The following is a 21,505-nucleotide window of genomic DNA, read 5'->3' as shown; positions in this document are numbered from 1 at the left end:
ACATGGAGAAATTAAAATAAATAAAAATGGCTCCCTGTCCCCAAAGAGCTCACAATCTAAAAAAGAAACGCAAGATAGACCCTGGAGGGATGCTGTGCTGGGGACGAAGAGGGCCAGTTGCTCTCCCTCTGCTCAGTAAAGAGAATCACCACTGTTTAAAGGTGCCTCTTTGCTCAGTGAGCAGAGTCATACTAAATAATACTAAACTTATTCCTAACATGTATGACCGCCGCATTGTTTACAAGATATTAAAAAAATCCAAAAACCCTCTGCAAAACAGGGACCCCAGAAATCAGGGGCTTACCTTCAAGCCAGCCTCTTGGCCTTGACTATATACTCTCAGTTTTTCTTTTGAACAGTCCCCCTTTGGTCCCGCTCATGAATGAGCAAGACCCCCCCCCGAACGCTCTCTTTGCTTCCTCCTTGCCTAGGGCGGGACTTCTCCCACGATGAAACGCTGGACGTGCCCACGCAAGTCGAGCTCTTGATTAAGCAGGCGACCTCCCACGAGAACCTCTGCCAGTGCTACATTGGATGGTGAGCTGGCCTCTTTCTCCACTGGGCCTCTGAATGTCGCTGCCTGTCCCACCATCTTCTCCAAGAGGCCACCACAGGCAGTAATTGGGGGACCCAAGTTTGAGAATCCCTCCTTCCACAATGCCACTTCGCAGATGGCTTTAGACATCCAGTGGCTCCAAAGCTCGCTGTTTAAGAAGCAGAAGTCCTAAGCTGCTCATCTCCCCTTCTCCCCCATACATACCCCCCAAGTAGCAGGCGGGTGGGGGGAGAAGCCTAGCCATTTTACAAGCCAACTCCTTTCCTTCCTTAGGTGCCCTTTTTGGTAGACGAAGGCTTGCGACGAAACACCGACCACCATTCCTTCTGGGGGTATTTTTGCGCCCCATGCACACTCTTCGGAAAAGTGAGGATTTTTAAAAAAGGACCGGGAGCAGGAAATTGCCTTTGTCAACTAGTCTGCCATATAGATGAGAAAACTCGCCAATGGTACATTAAGAGTGAAGCGGATTTATAGCTGCTGTTCCGTGGGAGGTGGGCGAATGGCCCCTAGTGAAACCCGAGGCTTGGAAAGGCAGTTCCGGAATGGTTTATACGTGGACCCAACTCTAAGGAGAGTTCGGTCTTTGGGGGACTCTTAGCTTGACACACAGACTGTGGGTTTTCAAGGTACTTTGACAAAAGCATGACTCTGTAATGTGGTTGGGCCATAACACAATTCATTTCCGTAACCTAAGTGGCCTTGCTCTTTAGCGGACTTGCCTGTCTTAAAACTTGCCCTCACACCAGCGCTTCTCAGACCTGGGTCCCCAGGTGGCGTTGGGACTACCACACTCATCATGCCCTGCCACCAGGGGTGATGGGATTTGTAGGCCAGCGCCACCTGGGGACCCAGGTTTGAGACCCTTGCCCTGAACCAGATTGTGACTGACAGTGGGGGGAATGATACCCTCACGATAGCATGTTTCTGACTCAATTTGCATGGAGGGAAGAAGGTGATCTCAGACTTTTTAGGAGCAGAGTATCTTAATAGGAAATGGAACGCTGGAGATTTTTTAGTGTGTATCTCTGGGGAGTTTTCCAGGCTAGCATTGAGCAAAGAGAGGAAAATGAGAAGCTGTTACTGCTGAGCATAAAAACAGACATGGGTTTGGGAAAGAAACCTGGGTGATTCCAGGGGGAGAGAAGGATGGCGTTAAACACTAGAGTGAACTCTGATTGTCATTAGGATTTTATTAATGAAGCAACTATTAAGCAAAATGCACACTGTGTACCCATGTTTAGATGCCATGTTGTAGTTGAACATTTTTGTGCCAATAAAGGACCCAAAACGGTATGAAGCTGTTCTTTGTAGACATGTCCCCGGGTCAGTTCACACATGGGACAGTGAGGTGGCATAAGAAAAAGGTTGTATCCGAAAGATGAGTTCATTTCCTCACACGTTGCGATTTTTTTCCTGAGAATCTCTGCATGGTACATTCCTCATGGGTACCACCTGTACTGTAATACCTCAGCTTGATATCTGCAACAGAGAGAGAGCTCAGAATTTCTGTATGGTTTACAAAAGTAACACACACCAACTTTTGAAAACAATTCTTTTCTTCTACCGAGCGAGAAAGAACAGAGATGCAGTGTTCCCTCTAACAGGGATTCCCAGATCACCCATAATGCCCAGCCAGAAGCCACTGCAGCTGGGGATGCAGGGAGTTGTAGTCAACAGCTGGGAATCCCAGTTGGAGCACTGCAGAGATGGCTTTTCTGCTCTTGAGAGTGACACATTAGTGAATCAATAACAAAAGAGGGAGAGAGAGCAATACAGCAATCCAAATAAGCAAATGCAAACTTACCAAAAATAACAAGATAATGTGGAGCACTCTAAATGCTATGTGTATACATATTTATGCCCTGCTTCTTAGCCATGATCAGCTCCGATTAAAAGCACATCATCTTACTAGCAGAGGGGAGTGTATATGGGGCTCTCTCCCCTAGGCCATGACGGTTGATGACATGGAATCCCGGCTTATCTCACCGGAGCAGGCACCAAAGGAAGCAAAGGTGTGGACCTGAGACGGAGCTGGCGGCTGGATCATAGGAGGCTGCCTTCTCTGGAGTCAGACTTTTGGTCCATCGACCTCAGCACCTCTCCGGGGTTTCAGGCAGGACTCTCAACCAGCCCTACCTGGAGCTACTACAAGGAACTGAACCTGGGACCTTCCGCATGCAATGCAGGTGCACCCCACCACGGAACTGCAGCACTGAACTCCCTACTCGAAATAACAACAATCTTAGCACAAAGCGAAATTCTAGACCAGCCTTCCCCCTGACGCGCTAGCTTTCTGCTTGCAGGGAACTGTGCGGTTTTCCCATAAGGCGGGAGAGCATTCCAAAACTGACTCTCCCCGCCCCACTCGGCAGCCTGAAACGACTCAGCCCCGTCCACTCCCTCAGGGGCCTGCCACTTCCTTCAGCTTCATGCCTAGACCAGCCTTAACTTGCATTCAGACACCCGTGCTGCTACTGCTGCTGCACGTTTATCACTCTGGAAGAAAAAGGCGGGGCGGAAGGGAGCCGGAAATCTCGGTGGCGTGTGCTTGCCTTTGCCTCTATGAGCGCGACTCGTGTCCGGCGGAGTTCTCGCGAGAGGAAGCGCGAGTAGCCTTCCACGGGTGCGCTCTCCAACATGGCGGCTGCCTGCTAGGACGGAGAAGCCGCGGCCTTGTAAACCGGAGAGAAATGGCGGCGAAGGAGAGCGGCGGGGGCGCTAGCGACGCGGCGGGGGCTCCGGCGAAGGACAGCGCGGACATGGTGCTACCCGGTTTTCCCGACGCCGATTCATTCGTCAAGGTAGCAGCGGGGAGGGAGGGATTACGTCACGGCTACGGGGGCTGCATGGCGGCTGTCGCGCTAAGTATGCTGGGAGTTGCAGTCTCTCAAGCCTGGGCAATGTGTCTCTTTAAGAGGGTGGGGTTTTAATTTGGGGGCGGAGCTTTTCTGTTTGGGTTATTAACAGTAATGGCTAAGATCATGTATAGTTTCTGATATAAATATATAGAGTGTAGAACTTACCTGTAATAAAAAATATCAGTTGTATATGTAACCATGTAATTGCATTTAGCGGTTGCAATTATGAACTTCTGTGTAACATAAAATTATAAACTGCTTTCAGTTGACATAATTTTATTGCACAAATAATAACAGTAAAACTTTATTGCAATTTACATTTTTTAACTACTGCAGTTATATGTTTTGATATATTTATAACTCTAAATATAAAAAATAGAAGCAGAAATGTTGTATATTTATACCTGCAGTAAGTGGATAAAAATTAAAATGGCAATAAAATTATTTATGCAATGAAATGGCATCAGTTAAAGTAAAGTAAAGTTGTGCCGTGGGTCAGTGTCGACTCCTGGCGACCACAGAGCCTGTGCTTGTCTTTGGTAGAATACAGGAGGGGTTTACCATTGCCTCCTCCTAGGCAGTATGAAATGATGCCTTTCAGCATCTTCCTAGATCGCTGCTGCATGATATAGGTGTTTCCCATAGTCTGGGAAACATAGTCTGGGAAACATACCAGTGGGGATTCGAACCAGCAACCTCTGGCTTGCTAGGCAAGTTACTTCTCCACTGCGCCATTAGGTGGCATAAATATACATTATATATTCTGTATATTGGCATTGTACAGCAATGCAGTTGTCTCTGACAACGGGGACAATGAATGCAAACCAGACTTTAATTGAATGTTTCAGTTCACACCTTCATCAGCAACAGATGGAACTGTGTTTAAAAGTTGTGTGCGCTTTTTAAAAGTTGCTTTCAACTTTATCCTGCTCATATAAGAGAGAAGAGAACCAGCCTGGTGTAGTGGTTAGAGTGCTGGATTAGGACCAGGGAGCCCCGAGTTCAAATCCCCATTCAGCCATGAGACTTGCTGGGTGACTCTGAGCCAGTCACTTCTCTCTCAGCCTAACCTACTTCACAGGGTTGTTGTGAGGAGAAACTCAAGTATGTAGTACACTGCTCTGGGCTCCTTGGAGAAAGAGATATAAATGTAAAAATAATAATAATAATAATAATTAGTTGTTAATTAATAAGTGTCTACTCATAATTATAAGTACCTGTACACATTTTATTGCCCTAGCATGCCCTGGGCACAGTTGTGTCAGCCACGAAAGCTTCGAGTGGTCTCCCTCAGCCCGGAGACGAATTCGATTTCTACCGTAGCTTCCCTGGGTTCCAGACTTTCTGCGAAACTCAAGGAGACAGACTGCTGCACTGGTGAGTCTTTCTGGCCTGGTTCTCTGATATCCAGCAGACTGGTCTTGTATTGAATGCCAGTTAGCTTGCTTGCTCGAATCTTCTGGAGTTGCAGAGATTTCGGTATAGTACCGCTTATTCCTCTTTGCCCCCGGACTGTACTCTCGGAGGACAAGTTGATGTGCAATCTGCTCAGCTGCAAAGTGTTCCTGATGGTGCCTTTGATGTTTTAATCATTTGTTGATTGACTGCATCATTTATTATGATGATTATTATTTTTAACTACAAGCTGCTTCAATTGTTATCCTAACAAGAAAGCAGGATATAAATGTTAGGACTTAGGAACATAGGAAGCTGCTGCAGACTGAGTCAGACCCTTGGTCCATCTAGCTCAGTACTGTCTACATACACTGACCAGCAGTGGCTCTCTGAGATTTCAGGCAGGAGTTTCTCCCAGCCCTACCTAGAGATGCTGCTGGGGAGTTAACCTGGGACCTTCCAGCTGAGTCTTATCTACTCTGATTGGCAGCAGCTAATCAGAGCAGCTAATGCTGGGTTCCAGGCAGGAGTCTTCCCCAGGCCTACCTGGAGATGTTGCCAGGGACTGAATTAGGGGCGTTCTGCGTGCAAAGCAGATGCTCTGACACTTAAGCTTCAGCCCCATCCCCAAACTAAACAAAGCCTCTGCTCCTTTTTGCTCTGCACAGCACGGCCACGGTCTTATGGCCTCGGAGCCAGCAAGTGTTGAGTTTCCTGCCGAATATAGCTACCTGTTTAGTTCTAGGCCACCAGTTGGTTAATGGCTCCCTTGGCATGAACTTAGCCCAAGTCAAACTGTTGGTCCACTGAGATCAGGACTGTCTACCCGAGCTAGCAGGAGCTCTTGAAGGTTTCAGGCAGACTGGGCAACTTTAAACCCACTGGAGTTAGGAGTCGAGGAAAACTGGGCCCCAGAGGGGCAAATACGTGGGTGAGGCATCTAGACTCCGAGCTCCAAGGACGCCGTGGCTGGCCCCAGTCTGAGACTGGTGAGCTAGCTAATGGACTGATGACCTCAGTTAGGGTGGGCAAGTAAGATTCGAACTCGGTTCCCCTGCTGGGGTTAAGGGCCTGGAACAGAGATATGCCATCCCACGCGCGCGCTCTCTCTCTCTTTTTGTTCACTCTCGCTTGTCAGCATGAGCAAGATCATGCATTACCATGGCTGCCGCAGCTACATCAAGGACCGCGGCAAAGTCACGGAGCTGGAGGACAAGTATGATCTGCTGGTGGACGCCAATGACGCCATCCTGGAAAGAGTGGTTAGTGGGGCATGGCCCTGGGCCCAGAGCCAACCTCCCAGCTTCCTTGGGGCTGCAGTTACATAGGAAGCTTCCATATACTGAGTCAGACCCTTGGTCCATCTAGCTTAGCATTGACTACACAGACTGGCAGGGGCTTCTCCAAGATGGCAGGCAGGAGTCTCTCTCAGCCCTGTCTTGGAGATGCTGCCAGGGAGGGAACTTGGGACCTTCTGCATGCAAGCACGCAGGTGCACTTCCCAGGGCGGCCCCATCCCCTAAGGGGAATATATTACAGGGCTCACACATGTAACCTCCCATCCAAATGCAAACCAGGGTGGACCCTGTTTAGCCAAGGGGACAACTCATGCCTGCTGCCACAAGACCAGCTCTCCTCCCAGTCCCCCTCTCTCTGTCTCCCCCACCCCATCTCTAACTGTGCCGCTTCATTGGACTCCCTCTCATGAACCTTCAGGGCATTCTCCTGGACGAAGCCGCCGGTGTGAACAAGAACCAGCAGCCTATCCTTCCCTCAGGCTTGCAGCCCCCAAAGACAATCATCTCCAGCTGGAACCGCAAGGTGAGCATCCTCTCTTGCCATAGGCCGCCGAGCAGGCTGATGACCCCCCAGGGCGCCTTGCACGTTCAGAGCTGCCTTCTGGGTCCTACGCCCCGCCTGAGCCCAGCTCATGGTGCCCTCCTCCTTCCGGCAGAGCGGGGAGACCAGCAAACGGACCAAGTCAGAAACTTTCCACTTGCTGCATGCCAAGAACATCGCCCGGCCCCAGCTCAGCTTCCGCGAGAAAGTGGACAACTCCAACACCCCCTTTGTCCCCAAGCTCTTTGTCAAGCCCAACGCTCTGAAGCCGCTGCCAGAAGGTGAGGAGAAAGGAAGGCTGGCTGGGACATTGGGGGCTATTCCAAGAGCAACGGATTCAGACCTGTCCCCACGTCTCCTAGGACTGTAGCTATAAGCAAATTTGCAAGTTGTTGTTAGATATACCCACCGGCAGGTGAATTTCTCCTACTTAAGCTCTGTCTTAAGATCCCAAGGTTTCACAAAGTAGTTGTCGTTACTGCGAAGACGTACTGTATTTACCTGAATTCAAGACCAGGGTTTTCCCAAGTTCCTTGATGCTAGAAATCGGGGTCTTCTTAAATTCAGAATCCTCTGCCTTTCAGATCAGTACAGTATACCCTGCATTTTAAAGAGGGTTCTCTTAAATTCAGAGCCGTCTTCTGTTCAGGTAAATATGGGCATATTGTGTGTTGGGGATGGCTTCTTAAATTGACTGCACTATTGTTGTAGTTTCTATGTGATCAGCATTCATAATACATTCATTCATTCATTCAAACAGCTCCTACAGTGAGGCCATATTTCCCCCAAAACGTTTAAATAAGTAGTTACTGGGTAGATCCATGTTTCCCAGAGATTGAAACTAAATGCCCACATTCTTTGATACTTGAGTAATACATATGAGTACTTCAAAAACTGATTCCGAGCCTATTGCAGAGATCGGGGGGTTCCTAGAAGCATTCTCTCGAACAGGGAATTCCAGATGTTGTTGACTACAATTCCCAGTATCCCCAGCTGTGATGGCCTTTGGCTGGGAATTATGGGAGTTGTAGTCAGCAACATCTGGAATTCCCTGTTAGAGGGCACACTGGTCCCTAGGTATAAAACAGAGGTCAAAAGATCGCCCACAGATCCCCCGGTGTGACTCTTGCGTTGATGATCTTCCTGTTCTTGACTCTCCCGTTGCAAGCTGGAAGAGAGCTGGCAAAGGTGTCTTCCTCCGCAGTTTTCTTTAAGCAAATCTGACAGTCTGCCTCTTTTCTCCAGCACTCTCAAAAAGCCGCCGAGCACGGAAAGAGCGTCCCGAGGACTTGGATGTCCCAGCCGCCCTGGCCGACTTCCTCCATCAGCAGAGGACTCAGCAGATAGAGCAAGATATGTAAGGGCAGGAGTCAAGGAGAGTGACTTCTCCACTCCTCTACTCTTCTCCCAAACCTGGCACAAGACACCTTGCCATCTACCTAGAGGCGTTCCCCATAGTCTGGGAAACATACCAATGGGGATTTGAACTGCCAACCTCTGGCTTGCTAATCAAGCCATTTCCCCACTGCACCATCGGGTGGCAGTCCGAGCAGGGCCTCGTGTGAATGGTGCGCCCTAGGCCCTGTCCTAGAATCCCCCGGGGTTCCTTGGCAGACGGGCCATTGTGGAAAGGGCTCCCGGAAGGCCTTTAGAGTTCAGAACCCGCGGCTCTATCTGTTCAGTCCCATTCCTCTCTTTCTGAAATGAACCTCCTCGTCCCCGATTGCATCCCTCTTCTCGGCTCATACAGGTTTGCCCACCCCTACCAATATGAACTGGAGCATTTTTCACCACTGGCTGAGCTCCTCGAGAAGCCGCAAGTGCAGGTGAGTTCTCCCGTTGAAGCTCAGCTCCCTCGAAGTCAAGGGTCTCTTGCCTTCACGGCTGGAGCCCAGCGCCCGGGAAATCCTGACCGTTGCCCTCTTTCCCTCTGCAGATGTACAGGCCTCTCGCCGAAACGCCCTGCCATTTTGTTTCCACCTTGGACGAGCTGGTGGAGTTGAACGAAAAGCTCGTGGCTTGTAAAGAATTCGCCCTGGATTTGGAGGTGAGGGCCTGTCTTGGATCGTTGTTGGGTATTCTTCTTCTAGAGTGTATGCAGCAGAAGCCCAACTTCTGCCCATCAGAACTGAGCATTTCAGAAAGCACATTTGCAACGCCGAGACAAAATTCAGTTTTTGGAGGGCTGCTTCTTATGACGGGGCAGGGGAAGGAATCCAGAGCGTGACTTTTAAATGCACCCCTTGGAATTCTTCTCTGACTAGTGAATTATTTATTATTTAAAATATTTATACCCCGCCCCTCCAGTGCACTATTGCGCGAGGCAGCTCACAACAATAAGATAGACACAAGATACAATAAAAGTAATAAAATTGACTAAATTAAACAGAAGTTGCCAGATTAAAAACCACGATCAGTATTAGGTTCAAATTAAAGCTTATTTTAAAAGCTAAAAACTGAAAATTATAAAAAGCTAAAGAACCTACCAGGTACAACAACAACAAAAGGATTGATACCTTGTCTTTCTGAGAAAAAATGGAGTCGCTCATGGCAGTTTACATAACTGAATATCACTTAAACACTTTAAAAATAAATTAAAAAGGAAGAAACTGGGTTTACCAAAAAAAAGAGAGGGTAATTCAGTTTTAAAAATCAGGTAAATAAAAAGCTTGGTGTGACAAGGCTGCTGTGGGTGATGGGGATCCTAGTCTTTTCGTCATGGTGGCTGGGGTGATGGGGATTGTTGTCTTTTCACCGTGGTGGCTGGAGCGTAATAGGGATGCAGTCTTTTCACCGTGGTGGCTGGAGGTGATGGGGGATCATAGTCCCAACACCATCTGGAGTCCCACGGTCAGGGGCCTCTCTCTAACTTATTCTGGCTGCCACAAAACCAACTGGCCCCATCCCAACTCCCAAGGAGGGCGCCTCTTCCTTTCACTCTGGATTAACGGCTGCTTCTGCTCGTCTCCCCCAATCGGCAGCACCACTCCTACCGGAGTTTCCTGGGCTTGACGTGCCTGGTGCAGATCTCCACCCGGACGGAGGACTTCATCGTCGACGCCCTGGAGCTGCGCGACCATCTGTACATCTTGAACGAGGCCTTCACAGACCCCGCAATCGTCAAGGTGAGCAGGGGCGTGTCGGCGTCCCCTCCCCACCCCGCCCCCAGGCTGCCGTGAATGGTGGTCAGACAGCAAGGGGCCCCCTTCTCTAGAAGTGGCTGGGCCGCCCTCTCCGGGGCTCTGCCTTGGCCCGAGCTGATCCCCGCCCCACGGCGGTGCTTTGGCAGGTCCTGCACGGTGCCGATTCGGATGTGGAGTGGCTGCAGAGGGACTTCGGCCTCTACCTGGTGAACATGTTCGACACCCACCAGGCCGCCCGGCAACTCAACCTGGGCAGACACTCCTTGGATCACTTGCTCAAGCTCTACTGCAGCGTGGACGCCAACAAGCAGTACCAGCTGGCTGACTGGAGGATCCGGTAAGGGACCAGCGCTGTGCTTTGGAAGGGGGCCTTGAGGCCGGGGAAGCTGCCACGCACGGAGTCAGGCCCTTGGTCCCTCTGGCTCAGGACTGCCTGCCCAGGCTGGCAGCGGCTTGCCAAGGTTCGGAGCAGGAGTCTCTCCTGGCCCTCTCTTGGAGATGCTGTCAGGGAGAGGCCTTGGGACCTTGTGTGCACGCAAGCAGGCGGCTGCTCTCCCACTCAGCAGCTATGGGCCCGTTCCTAAACAAAGGCAGCTGCCTTATACTGATCCATCTGGCTCAGTATCGTCCGCTCTGGCTGGCAGCAGCTTCTCCAGGGTTCTAGGCAGGAGTCTCTCCCAGCCCTCCCAGGAGATGCGAGAGCGAGAGCGAGGACCTTCTGCATCTAGAATGGGCACAAGTCCCAAAATTAAAAATGGTTCACGAAAGGATGGTGAGGTTCAGTCCCCAACAGACATCCTCCAGGAGAAAAGGATGGCCCAGGGCATTGTATACGGCGTGGCTTCCTCTCTCTCTTGCAGCCCGCTGCCTGAAGAGATGGTCCAGTACGCCCGCGACGACACTCACTACTTGCTCTACATCTACGACCGCGTGAGAGAGGAGCTGTGGGCCAGATCCAACGAGCAGCCCGCTCAGATCCAGCAGGTCTGGCACCGGAGCACGGCCATCTGCTTGAAGGTGAATTCGCCGCGCCGGGCAGAGCCAGAGAGGAGGGAGCCCAGACGCCCTTTGGAAACGTCTCTGCCGATTGGCACATTTCCCACTGCCTTTCTGCCTCGGCCGTTCAAGGCGGTTTTGCCACTTACGGATCCTAAAACATCAGGATCCCGTTGATTCACCCAGTCCACAGACTTCAGTAAACGGGGCAGCGCTGTGCTGGGAAACCCAATGAAAACCCTCGTCCAAACAAGGCCTTGATGGATTGATTGATTCGGCGCCGTCGAGTTGGTGTCGACTTTTAGCGGCCCCCTCGATAGACCCTCTCCAGGACGGTTCTGTCTTCCCCTTGGCCTTGGAGGTCTCTCAGTGGTGCCTTCATCCTTGTCTGCACATCGCTAAACACAGAATAGGGAGATCAAATCGACGCTTAAAAGACCTGGAATAAATTACCTGAGGAGGAGGAGGCGTTTAGTAGGTAAGCAAGCTGACTCGCTTCCCTCTTCCTGCCTAGAAATACACCAAGCCCATCTTCACTGAGGACTCGTACCTGGAGCTCTACCGGAAGCAGAAGAAGCATCTCAACAGCCAGCAGCTGACGGCCTTCCGGCTGCTCTTTGCCTGGAGAGACAAGATGGCACGCCAGGAGGACGAGAGCACTGGGTAGGCGAAGGGCTCCTTTCCGGGTCACGGCTCCCTTGGAAGGAAGCCGATGCCGATGCCTCTGGGCAGCTTTCCCGGTCTCGGGGATTCCCAGAGACATTGTTGACTACAACTCCCAGCATTCCCCGGCCAAGGGGATGCTGGGAATTGCAGTCAGCAACATCCAGGGATCCTCGTGACAAGGAAGATGGGTCAGGATATACTTGGGTGTGGTGAGAAAGAGAGAGGGGCTAATTTGGCAGTGGGAAATAAAATTAAGTTTGTGTGACCCCCAGAACGCCCACCCTTAGAGGGGGCTGCCCCTTCTTGCTCTGGCCTCATGCCTCCTTCCAAAGCATCTCGGCTGGGAGAAGGGTGACTCTGTCACATCTCCACGTTGGGTGTGAGTGAATCATTCCTGGCGCAACGGAATTGAACGGAAGAAAGAACCCGTCGCATCTCTGCGCGAGTCCCTGCTGGGGGCGGCGTCCTCGTTAGGAGGCGGGGCCGGAACGGAAACTCTTGCTGAAGTCCAACAGGCACTTCCTCTGAGAGCGACCAGCCCTTGCTCCTTCCTCGCACACATGCTCTCCCTCCAAGGATACCTTTCGGGGAGCAAAAAGAGGGCCTGTAGCCGTGTTTATTTGTGGACTCCTTTCCTCGCCCTGCAGGTACGTGCTTCCGAACCACATGCTGATGAAGATGGCCGAACAGCTGCCCAAGTAAGTCTGTTTTGCTTTGCATCTGCTCGCAGCTTCCAGGTTGGGGGAGACAGTTCATAGATACAGCCGGGCCTTCCCGTTCTTTGGCAATCGGTCCGTGGCTCTGTCCGTCACATTCGGGACTTCCTGCCTGAGTTGCCACCCAGTTCACCCACCGGACGTGGCACCAAACGGGTTGCCTTCCGCAGCTGCTGTTGGGCTGCCCTTCCCTGTCGACTGCTGCCAGCCCGTGTGCCCCAAGAGGGAAGTCCTTGGGGATTTAGGGGCAGGGATGTGAGGCCTAGCCCCAGTGGCTATAAGGGAGTCTGGCTGGCACAGTCTCCTCCGTCACTTGGTGGCCAAACACCTGTTTAAAAGGGGCAGTCTCTCAGAGTCTGCTGGGAGGGAGGGGGCCACGTGGATCTCGGCCGCACGTGAGTTGTGCAGCCAGGGGGCCATCACTGAGAAGGCCCTGCACCACGTGCTCAACCAACGGGCCTCTTGGAGCCAGCACACGGAGCAGAGCCCTTCCGGCCAATCTAGTCAGGAGGTTCCGCTGGGTGCAGGCAGTCCCCAAAGTACCTTTTGAAAGGTGCTCAAGCCTGCATGTTAATTCTAGATCGGTGCCACATAAAACGGTGACTTCGGCTGCGCTGAACTGCCCTGCCCTGCCCTGCCCTGGTGGTTTGACCCGTTGATGTTTTCTTTAATGGTTCTGCTTCATCAGTTGCAGAATGTTTCTCAGCGGACGTTCTTCCCCTTTTCTCTCTGTAGGGAGCCCCAGGGTATCATCGCCTGCTGCAACCCCATCCCACCGCTTGTCCGCCAGCAAATCAACGAACTGCACCTCCTCGTCCAGCAGGCCAGAGAGATGCCGTTACTGAAGGTGCCTTTTCAGCGGAGCATGTTGTGCTGGTCACGTCTGTGGTTTAAGCAATGGAGCGGATACACTAGCCCCCCCCCCCCCAACCCCACTTCATGCATTAATACCTAACCCGAAAATCCTAATTTTTACCATATAAACCCTAGCTGTGGAAGCTGCTTTATTTGGAGTCCAACCCTTGGTCTGTCTAACTCAGTATTGCCTACACAGACTGGCAGCGGCTCTCCAAGGTATCATAGTCTTTCCCAGCCCCACCTGGAGATGTCGGGGATTGAACCCGGAACCTTCTGCATGCCAAGTGGGAGCACACACACACACACCCCGAATTGCAGCCCCCACCACCACCACAAAGGACAGTAATAATAGTAAAACTGTTCGCCACCTGTCAACATCCAAGTGCAGGGCGTTTTTCCTGAGCAGCTAGAATGTTTTTGAACATTCCTTGATGCGTTCAAGCTCAGCCAAGGACTAGGAAGTGGATTTTGGAGCTAACAGAGTGGGGCCGGGTTTGGGGTGGGGTGGGGGGGTGAGAAGTTGAAAGGGTGACAAATGACCTCTTGAGTGATTTTTTTGTTTGTTTCATCTTTTCACTCTCAGTCTGAGATGGCAGTTGCTGTGAAAAAGAGAGGCCCTCTTCCAAACACAGAGGTGAGTCGTTTCTGGCCTCCCATTCTCACGCTTCGGGGTTTCGATGTGAGTTCAGTTTTCCATGCTGGTTATGTCCCGTATTGTGCATCATCTGCACAGACAGTGATGCTGAGACTGGACTGGGTGTGTCCGTGTCTCCAATTCCCAGAGCGGCCCCTTAGACCTGAGCCAATTGTTCACATGAACGCAACCAGCAGCTTCTAAAAGAAAGCACAGTTCCCACATTTTTAACATAGGAAGCTGCCATATACTGAGTCAGACCTTTGGTCCATCTAGCTCAGTATTGTCTACCCAAGCTGGCAGCAGCTTCTCCAAGGTTGCAGGCAGGAGTCTCTCCCAGTCCTGTTGTGGAGATGCTGCCAGGGAGGGAACTTGGAGCCTTCTGCCCTTCCCAGAGCGGCTCCATCCCCCTAAGGGGAATATCTTACAGTGCTCACATATGTAGTCTCCATCCAAATGCAGACCAAGGCAGGCCCTGCTTAGCAAGGAGAATCCATGCTCGCTACCACAAGTCCAGCTCTTCTCTTCTCTTTTTTTTTGCAGAAGCCAGAGAACCATTTGTTCGGGCCACACGACCGTTCACACATTCCTCCAGATGAGAAGGCGAACCTCTCAGACCTAGGTAATTCTGGGAAGGGTTTGGAGAGGCCCTTTTGCGGGCAGCACTTCAAAATAAAATCTGCACTTTTGTCAACTGCAAGGGGGCAAAAATCCAGTAGTAAATGAAGCTCTCCCCACCCACCCCAGAAAAAAAATTTAGGCACTTGACTGCTTGGATTATTTTAATTGTATTTATTTGCACCCCTCTGGCTGAAAAGAATGTTTAAAAAACAGCCCAACAGGTTCTCTATTCCCAAGGGAGCTTTGAGGTTGCATTATGTGAGCATCAGCTAATTAGCCTGTGGCACTCACTGCCACAAGACACGGTGAAGGCCACTCCCTTGGATGGCTTTAATAGGGGATTAGACACATGTGGATGAGGAGGGTGCATCTATCAAGGACTATTCGCCATAGTGTCTAAATGGAACCTTCATGTTCAAAGGCAGTCTGCCTCTGAATATTGCTTGTTGGGTGAAGGGAGAGGGCTGTCCGTGCACACTGCTCTGCATGCCTTTTTAAAAGGAGGGAGAAATAAAAATGTATTAAATAAGTTGAACTGGCCATCTGATTCCACCCCACAGCACCTGGTCGCGCCTTGGAGCACGCAAGTCTCTTTTCAGAAACGGACAGGGAGGAGGAACCCTCTAGCCCTCCGTGCCTCTGGTTGAGAGCCAGCATCAGCATTTTTAACGTAAGTGTGGTGGCAGGAAGGGGTCAGCGGGGATTAACTTCTCCGCTGCAGAGTCTAGAAATATGACTCTATCGATACGAGTTCGGTTTCTCTGTCACTTTTCCTCCAAGGAGTGGGGTACAAGCTACTATAGCGTTCCGGGCGCTGGGGTTGGGGAGGCCAAGAGAGACGTGGACCGTCCAGCCACCGCAGTGGGTGGGAGTTGGAAGGAGGAGGTTTTCACCAGGGCCAAGGTCCTATTCTGAACTGGATAACTGCATGTTTTGGAGACCTCCTGGTCTAACAGGCCCTGGTTGCAGTCATTGAGAACCATTCGGGTTGCTTGTCGGGTACCTTTTCCCTAACATTTATTTGACACGTTCTCTGCAGTATCGCTGTTGTATTTATAGACTGCTTTTCAGCACAACTTCCAAAGCAGTTTACATTTAAAATTAAATAGTAATAAGGTGGTTGCTTGTTTCAAAAGGACTTGCAGTCTAAAAAGAAACAGAAGGTAGGCAGCAGCAGCCACTGGAGGGATGCTGTGCTGGGGTTGGAGAAGGCCAGTTGCTCTCCCCCCTGCTAAACACAGAGTCACCACTTTGAAAAGGTGCCTCTTTGCCCAGTTAGCAGGGGATCGACCTCTCTAGGCAGAAAGTCCCAAAGCATCCTTGCCCCCAAGTGACCCAGCAAATGGTTCTCCTTTTCCCGCTCACGGCTCTTCCTGCATTCCCGAAGGAGCCCGACGTGGACGAAGAGAAGGACGAGAACCTGACGATTGCACAGAGGAAAGCCCTTCGCATCATGGAGTCCTTCGAAAACCCCTTCCGGATGGTAAAGAGCACTTTACTCCACCCCAGCAGCGGCTGGCAGTATATCTTGTTTGTATTTATTATGTATTCATGTGGCGCTTTGCAAAGAATTAGGAAATGTGCCCCCCTTGGAATCTAAAATTGGCAAAAGGAGAGGCAGGCATAAATGGAAGACGGTGGGACGATTTAGTCCATGCATGTATAGGCTTGGTTATGTGGGGCTGTCTCTGACTGAGTCATCCTTTCATCTACTGGCTTTGGTCCTCTTATCACCTGTTTATTAAGTCCTGGAAGATAGTTCTCTATTTTTATTTATGTATTTATTTATTACATTTCTATCCCGCTCTTCCGGCCAAGGAGCCCAAACGTGGGACCCCAGACGTTGCTGGACTACAACTCCCATGGTCCCCAGCTATAGTGGCTGGGAAGGCATGATGAGAGTTGTAGTCCAAGATTATTTGGGGACCCAGGTTTGAGAACCTCTGACGGAGTGCCTTTGGATGCACTGGGCGGTCTTTACTGCTACCTGTATGGTTGTCACATTTTGTACCTTTTTCTTTCCCCTCAGTATTTGCCAGCAGAGCAGAACCCAGCCCACATCTCCCAGTCAGCAAAGTTTGACCCATCATCGAAAATCTATGAGGTAAGTGCCGTGTGTGTGTGTGTGTATGTGAGAGAGAGAGAGAGAGAGAGAGAATGTGTGTGTAAAGCATCTGTATACTGAGTCTGACATTGGTCCATCTAGCCCAGTATTGCCTGCACTGTCTGGCAGCCTAGGAACATTGAAAGCTGAGTCAACCCCTTGATCCATCTAGGATTGTTCATACAGCAGCTGTGTGAGGTTTCAGGCAGAAGTCTCTCCCAGCCCTCCCAGGAGATGCTGCCAGGGATCAAACACGGGACCTTTTCTCCCACTGAGCTGCAGCCCCACAAAATCTCGCAGAGTTGCTCACGTGTAGTCTCCCATCCACATGCAAACCAGGGCAGACCCTGCTTAGCAAAAGGGACCATGCGTGCTCGCTACCAGATAACCGGATCTCCTCCTCCAATTGAGAGCAGCAGCCGGCCTCGGGGTTGAACATGGGGCCTTCTGCATGCAACACATTCTAAACTGGAGCCTATGGGGACCGGGGGCTTACGTTTGGCTTCCCTTTCTCTGTCTTCCCAGATCAGTAATCGGTGGAAACTCCTCAGCCAGGCCCAGCTCCAAGCAGCAGCAAAGAAAGAAGTGGCAAAGAAAGTTCTTCAGCAGAAAGGTGTGGGTTACCTTGGTGTTGTTGTTTTTTTAAATTGTTAAATTTGTATACCGCCTTCATTAAAACAACCCCAAGGCGGTTCATACAGAAAACGTACAACTTAAAATTGTTTGCGGTGGTGTGGGGGGAGGCAGTGACCAGGCCCCTACATTCAGCTCCTTGAGAACCCACCCACCCCCAGTGAAGTGAAGTCAAGTTTCTAGACCTTATGATTTGGCATTTATTTGAGAGGCCATCTTCATTCCGATAGACTGAAAGAGTTGGGGAGCCTTCGCTTAAGGAAGCAAGACGGTTGTCCGGGGAGTGGCTGAAAGTGTCTAAAAAGGTGAATGACACACCTAAGGGCCAGGAACTGGCTTCGAATCTCTCCTCGGCCATCATGAGCCGTTCCTGGATCCCAGCACAGCCGCTTGCCCTGTTGACAAACCTCTCGTTTTTCTCCTCCAGCAGCAGCCCGGGAGGTTGCCGAGAAGGCGTGCAAAGAAAAAGCCAAGACGGCGGTCTCCGTTCGCCAGCTGGTTGCGGTGAGTGTCTCTGCCCCTCAGCGCCTGGGAGCTGCTGGCCCCGCTCCTTCCCTGCCCCCCCCCCACCTTTCTGAAAAATCTCTCCTCCTCCTTTGGGGCTTCCTTGTAGAAAGAGCAAGCCAGCAAAAAGAGGGAGAGGGCAGAAAGTGAGGCCGGGACGGAGACCCCCAAGCAAGAGAAGAAGAAGAAGGTGAAGCCGCCGCCGCCGCCAGAAGCAGAACAGGAGACTCCGAAGCCCTTCACCCCCTTCGACTACAGCAAATCTGACCTCCGAGTCTTTGCCGGTAAGAGGCAGCCTTCCTTGGCTGCTGCGCACGAACCAAATATTGCCCGCGGTGGCCCCCCTGTGCCCGTATCCCAGAAAACCGACACAGAAAAAACAGTATGGTAGAATGAGGGCCTCGGACCTCGGTTTCCCCATCCGTGGGCAGGGAGGAAGAGGAAGGCAAGAGGCTCTCCCCAGGTCCAGCATGCTCCGTCTGAGCTGCAAGCCATTCCCATGGTTGTCTGTCGGGGGTGCTAGAAAAGATTCCTCCACTGAGCGGGAGGTTGGACTAGAAGACCTCCCGAGGTCCCTTCCGACTCTAAGATTCTAACCAAGAGAGGAGGAAAATTGAGGCTAAACTGCAGTTTAGGGCTGCACAGCCTTGTCCTTCCAACGGTTTGTGGACTAGAACTCCCATCATCCCTGACTTTGGGCCGCTGGGGATGATCCGTCACAGAACGGTGGGAGGGCCGAAAGTTGTGCAGCCCTGCTGGGGGTTACACTTAATCCAAACATTTATCTCCCCGTCATCTCTGTGGGGTGTCCAGGTCTTGCCAGATATGCTGGAGCCAACAGGCAGCATTCTGAATCACAAACGGCCCAGCCCGTCTCTAGAGCAGAGAGAGAGAGAGAAAGTGCTTATACTCCCTTTCAGGGCCTTTAAGAGAGCCCTAAAAACTTACTTGTTGGACCTGGACTTCCAAGGTTTTTAGATTGTTTTTTTTAAAGTATTTTAATTGGTTTTGAATGGTTTTTTAATTGTTTTAAGATTGTTTTGAGCATTTGTTTTAAATGGTGTTTGTTTTTGTGTCTTTTTAAACTACTTGTAAAACAAGTTTAAACTTTGGATGGGGCGGTTTATAAATGTAATATATAAATAAATAAACAAAATACATACATACCAGAAACTGCAAGCCTCCCAGCTTGCTAGGCAGAGAGGATTGTGCATCCCCTTCATGCGCGCTCTCTCTCTCTCCCTCTCCCAAACTACACGTCCCAGCATTCCTTACTTCCTGCTGGCTTCCTCCTCTGCACAATCAGGGAGAGCCAATCGGGTGCGGCACCCCACCGGCAGCAGGAGAGAGAGCCAATGCCCATCGGGCACTGAGATCCCCGGGACAGCAGAGTTTGCCCTGCAGATCACTGCTTTCTAGATCCCCGCCACAAGCTCAGCTACAACTTGCCCCTTTTCTCTTTCAGGAAGCAGCAAACCCAAAGCCTCGGCACAGTTTGATCCTGCCAAGCAAGCCCATGCAGGCAAAGTAAGGATCCAGCAGGGCCTTTCTTGTGTTCTGTGGTGGGAGCTAAGCAGTGTCTGTCTCGGTTTGCAGATGAATGGGAGACTAGAAGTGTGAACAATGTAAGATACTCCCCTTAAGGGATGGGAGCCGCTCTGAGAAGAGCAAAAGGTTCCAAGTTCCCTCCCTGGCAGCAGCATCTCCAAGATAGGGCTGAGCGAGATTCCTGCCTGCTACCCTGGAGAAGCCGCTGCCAGTCTGTGAAGACAATCCTGAGCTAGATAGACCAGTGGTCTGACTCAGTATGTGGCAGCTTCCTATTATTTATTTATTTGATGGTGATAAAGACGCATGGGGCAGGCACACTCTTGGAGGAAGGGAGCACTTAGGCAGAGATGCTCAACCTTGGGTGTTTCTGGACTACAATACCCATCACCCCTCTGTCTTTCGTTTTTCCCCTGGATATGGAGAACCTCTGCCAGGACCCAAAATGCCCTTTCCAATGGATAATTGCAGGCATCCCGTCCTCTTGCCAGGAAATGCTTTGCTGCATTGTCAGGAAACGGGAGAGTCACTGTTCAGTGCAGCGTTTCTGCGGCGCTTTTAAAATTGCGTTTTAAAACTTGTCGTCTGCTTTAGACTGCAGGCTCCTTGCAGACAGAGACCTGCCTAGTTCTGTAAATGAATGAGAGCCAAATGAGGGAGTGGATCCTGTGGAGCATAGTGGGGCTAAAGATTCATGATTGAGCTGCAAGTGGAATGAGAGGGTTGTTTCAACTTTGTTTTCTCCCCCCCCCTCTCTCTCAAAAAATAAAAGAAGAAATTTTCAGGTGCCAGCAAAGTTCAGCAGCCAGCCGGAACAAAAAGCATGTCCTACATGGCTGGGAAATCCAACAGGTACGTCCAAGGGATAGATTTTTATTTTTATTTTTCTCTCATATGGGTATATATCTTCAGGCGTTTCTAGTCCACAATGTTCAGGAGGGCAGATCTTGGGCTTGTGGGATCTATTTTGATTGGGTAGCATCCAGGTTACTGTCTTATGCTAGCATAAATACTCAGGTCTGAACCTGGGACCTTCTGTATACAGAGCCAGCATGTGGTGTAGTGGTTAGAGTGCTGGACTAGGACCAGGGAGACCCGAGTTCAAATCCCCATTCAGCCTCATGATCCTTGCTGGGTGACTCTGGGCCAGTCCCTTCTCTCTCAGCCTAGCCTACTTCACAGGGTTGTTGTGAAAGAGAAACTTAAGTATGTAGTACGCCACTCTGGGCTCCTTGGAGGAAGAGCAGGATAATAAAATGTTAAATTTAAAATAAATTTTAAAAAGCAGATGCTTAACTAAGGATCCTCTCGATCAGGCCTGCTCAACTTTGGCCCTCCTGCAGATGTTGGCCTACAACTCCCATAATCCCTGGCTATTGGCTACTGTGACTGGGGATTATGGGAGTTGTAGCCCAAAAGCAGCTGTGTGTGTGTGGAGGGGTGTGTGCCTAAGTTGAGTAGGCGTGCTCTTGATGAATACTTGCAGCTGCCTTCCAAGTCCATCTGGCTCAGATTTGTCTACTCTGACTGGCAGCAGCTTCTCAAAAGGTTTCCGGCAGGAGTCTCTCCCAGCCCCACCTGGAAATGCTGCCAGCCAGAGTAGGCAGTACTGAGCCAGATGGACTCAGGAGGCAGCTCCAAGTATTCATCAAGCGGATGAGTGATGCTGGGCCCTCAGCGTGCAAGCAGATGCTCTGCCCTGAGCGCTGACCCCACCCCCAGCAGCCTGATGTGAGAAGGGGGGCTTTGGGGGTCAGACCCCGACCCCAGTGATCTGCTCCTGGAAACCACCCAGAGGCCTGCCCGGGTCTTTCCATCTCCCTTCCGGCCCTTCCTGGCTCCCTCGCCTGGCTGAACCATGGAGGGAGCCGAGGCGTCCTCCAGCCAAACTGTCCCAGAACCATCCCGGAGAAAAAGGACCTCCCTCCCTCCCTCTCTTTGCCTCCTCTGCACAGGGGCTTCAGACATAACTGGCCCAAAAGATGAGACGGCCCAGGCAACCCTCCAGCGAGAAACCGGCAGGACGGCACCGGCACAGGGAGCGGCTTTCCAGCGAGGGACGCACCGGCCACTTTGCACAATACCGGTTGTTGTTGTTGTTGTTGTTGTTGGGGTTTTTTTAAAAAAAAGAGAGAAAAATTAAACGGCTCTTCTCCTCCTGAAAGCAGGGGGAGGGAAATCTTCACGGCCTTGTGTTCTTCCACACACACCCCACACCACCCCCCACTCTTTGAACAACTTCTTAGGGGGTTTCCCTGCCCGTTGAGTTAGAGCAATCTTACCGGGAGCCTCTGATCGCCCAACGTTCGCCGGACCCCAATCGCACCTCCGCACGGGCTCCTAGACCCCCTCTGTGAGTGAGGACAGCAGAGCATTGGAGAGACGCCTCCATGCCGTAGATTGGGTGGGGGGCTTAGGCCACCACAGATCC

At 51.1% G+C, this 21,505-nt stretch overlaps 2 protein-coding genes and 1 long non-coding RNA gene across 6 annotated transcripts in view; 2 read left to right on the top strand and 1 right to left on the bottom strand.

Moving 5' to 3' along the window:
• MTOR (mechanistic target of rapamycin kinase) overlaps positions 1–1,852 on the top strand; it is an 89,867-nt gene extending 88,015 nt beyond the window's left edge. For all 3 annotated transcript variants that reach the window (XM_053280857.1, XM_053280858.1, XM_053280856.1), the window contains 2 exons: positions 432–537; positions 830–1,852. In XM_053280857.1, the coding sequence (XP_053136832.1) occupies positions 432–537; positions 830–845 (122 nt within the window). In that variant the 3' untranslated portion in view covers positions 846–1,852. The remainder of the gene's footprint in view (positions 1–431; positions 538–829) is intronic.
• On the bottom strand, positions 1,725–3,101 carry LOC128338432 (uncharacterized). Its single transcript, XR_008312618.1, has 2 exons — positions 2,364–3,101; positions 1,725–2,038 (listed from the first exon to the last, which is right to left on the bottom strand). It is a non-coding gene; the product is annotated as an uncharacterized LOC128338432 (long non-coding RNA).
• A 42-nt stretch (positions 3,102–3,143) lies between these two features.
• Positions 3,144–21,184, top strand: EXOSC10 (exosome component 10). Of its 2 annotated transcripts, none has more exons than XM_053280860.1 (25): positions 3,144–3,360; positions 4,658–4,794; positions 5,951–6,074; positions 6,529–6,633; positions 6,767–6,932; positions 7,897–8,008; positions 8,402–8,477; positions 8,588–8,698; positions 9,633–9,776; positions 9,941–10,131; positions 10,655–10,811; positions 11,305–11,453; positions 12,104–12,154; positions 12,908–13,019; positions 13,614–13,664; positions 14,208–14,286; positions 14,846–14,955; positions 15,673–15,768; positions 16,315–16,389; positions 16,915–17,002; positions 17,453–17,526; positions 17,636–17,810; positions 18,992–19,053; positions 19,847–19,926; positions 21,030–21,184. In XM_053280860.1, the coding sequence occupies exons 1-25, from the start codon at positions 3,250–3,252 to the stop codon at positions 21,058–21,060; spliced, it is 2,667 nt and encodes an 888-aa protein (XP_053136835.1). In that variant the 5' UTR covers positions 3,144–3,249; the 3' UTR covers positions 21,061–21,184. The 2 variants fall into 2 exon arrangements, with proteins under 2 accessions (XP_053136835.1, XP_053136834.1); XM_053280859.1 differs by having other exon boundaries at positions 3,145–3,360; positions 17,450–17,526.
• Positions 21,185–21,505: the final 321 nt, after the last annotated feature.

The sequence above is a fragment of the Hemicordylus capensis genome, chromosome 16 (genome assembly GCF_027244095.1).
Source record: "Hemicordylus capensis ecotype Gifberg chromosome 16, rHemCap1.1.pri, whole genome shotgun sequence".
NCBI classification, from domain to species: Eukaryota; Metazoa; Chordata; class Lepidosauria; order Squamata; family Cordylidae; genus Hemicordylus; species Hemicordylus capensis.
This window is presented reverse-complemented; position numbering and strand designations above follow the sequence as displayed.

Bases quoted from the DNA above. Each gene is read 5' to 3' on its own strand.
- EXOSC10 (XM_053280859.1), top strand. From the start codon at position 3,250: ATGGCGGCGAAGGAGAGCGGCGGGGGCGCTAGCGACGCGGCGGGGGCT. The intron at 4,795-5,950 runs GTGAGTCTTTCT...CTCGCTTGTCAG, and splicing joins GGAGACAGACTGCTGCACTG to CATGAGCAAGATCATGCATT. The intron at 8,478-8,587 runs GTGAGTTCTCCC...TTCCCTCTGCAG, and splicing joins TCGAGAAGCCGCAAGTGCAG to ATGTACAGGCCTCTCGCCGA.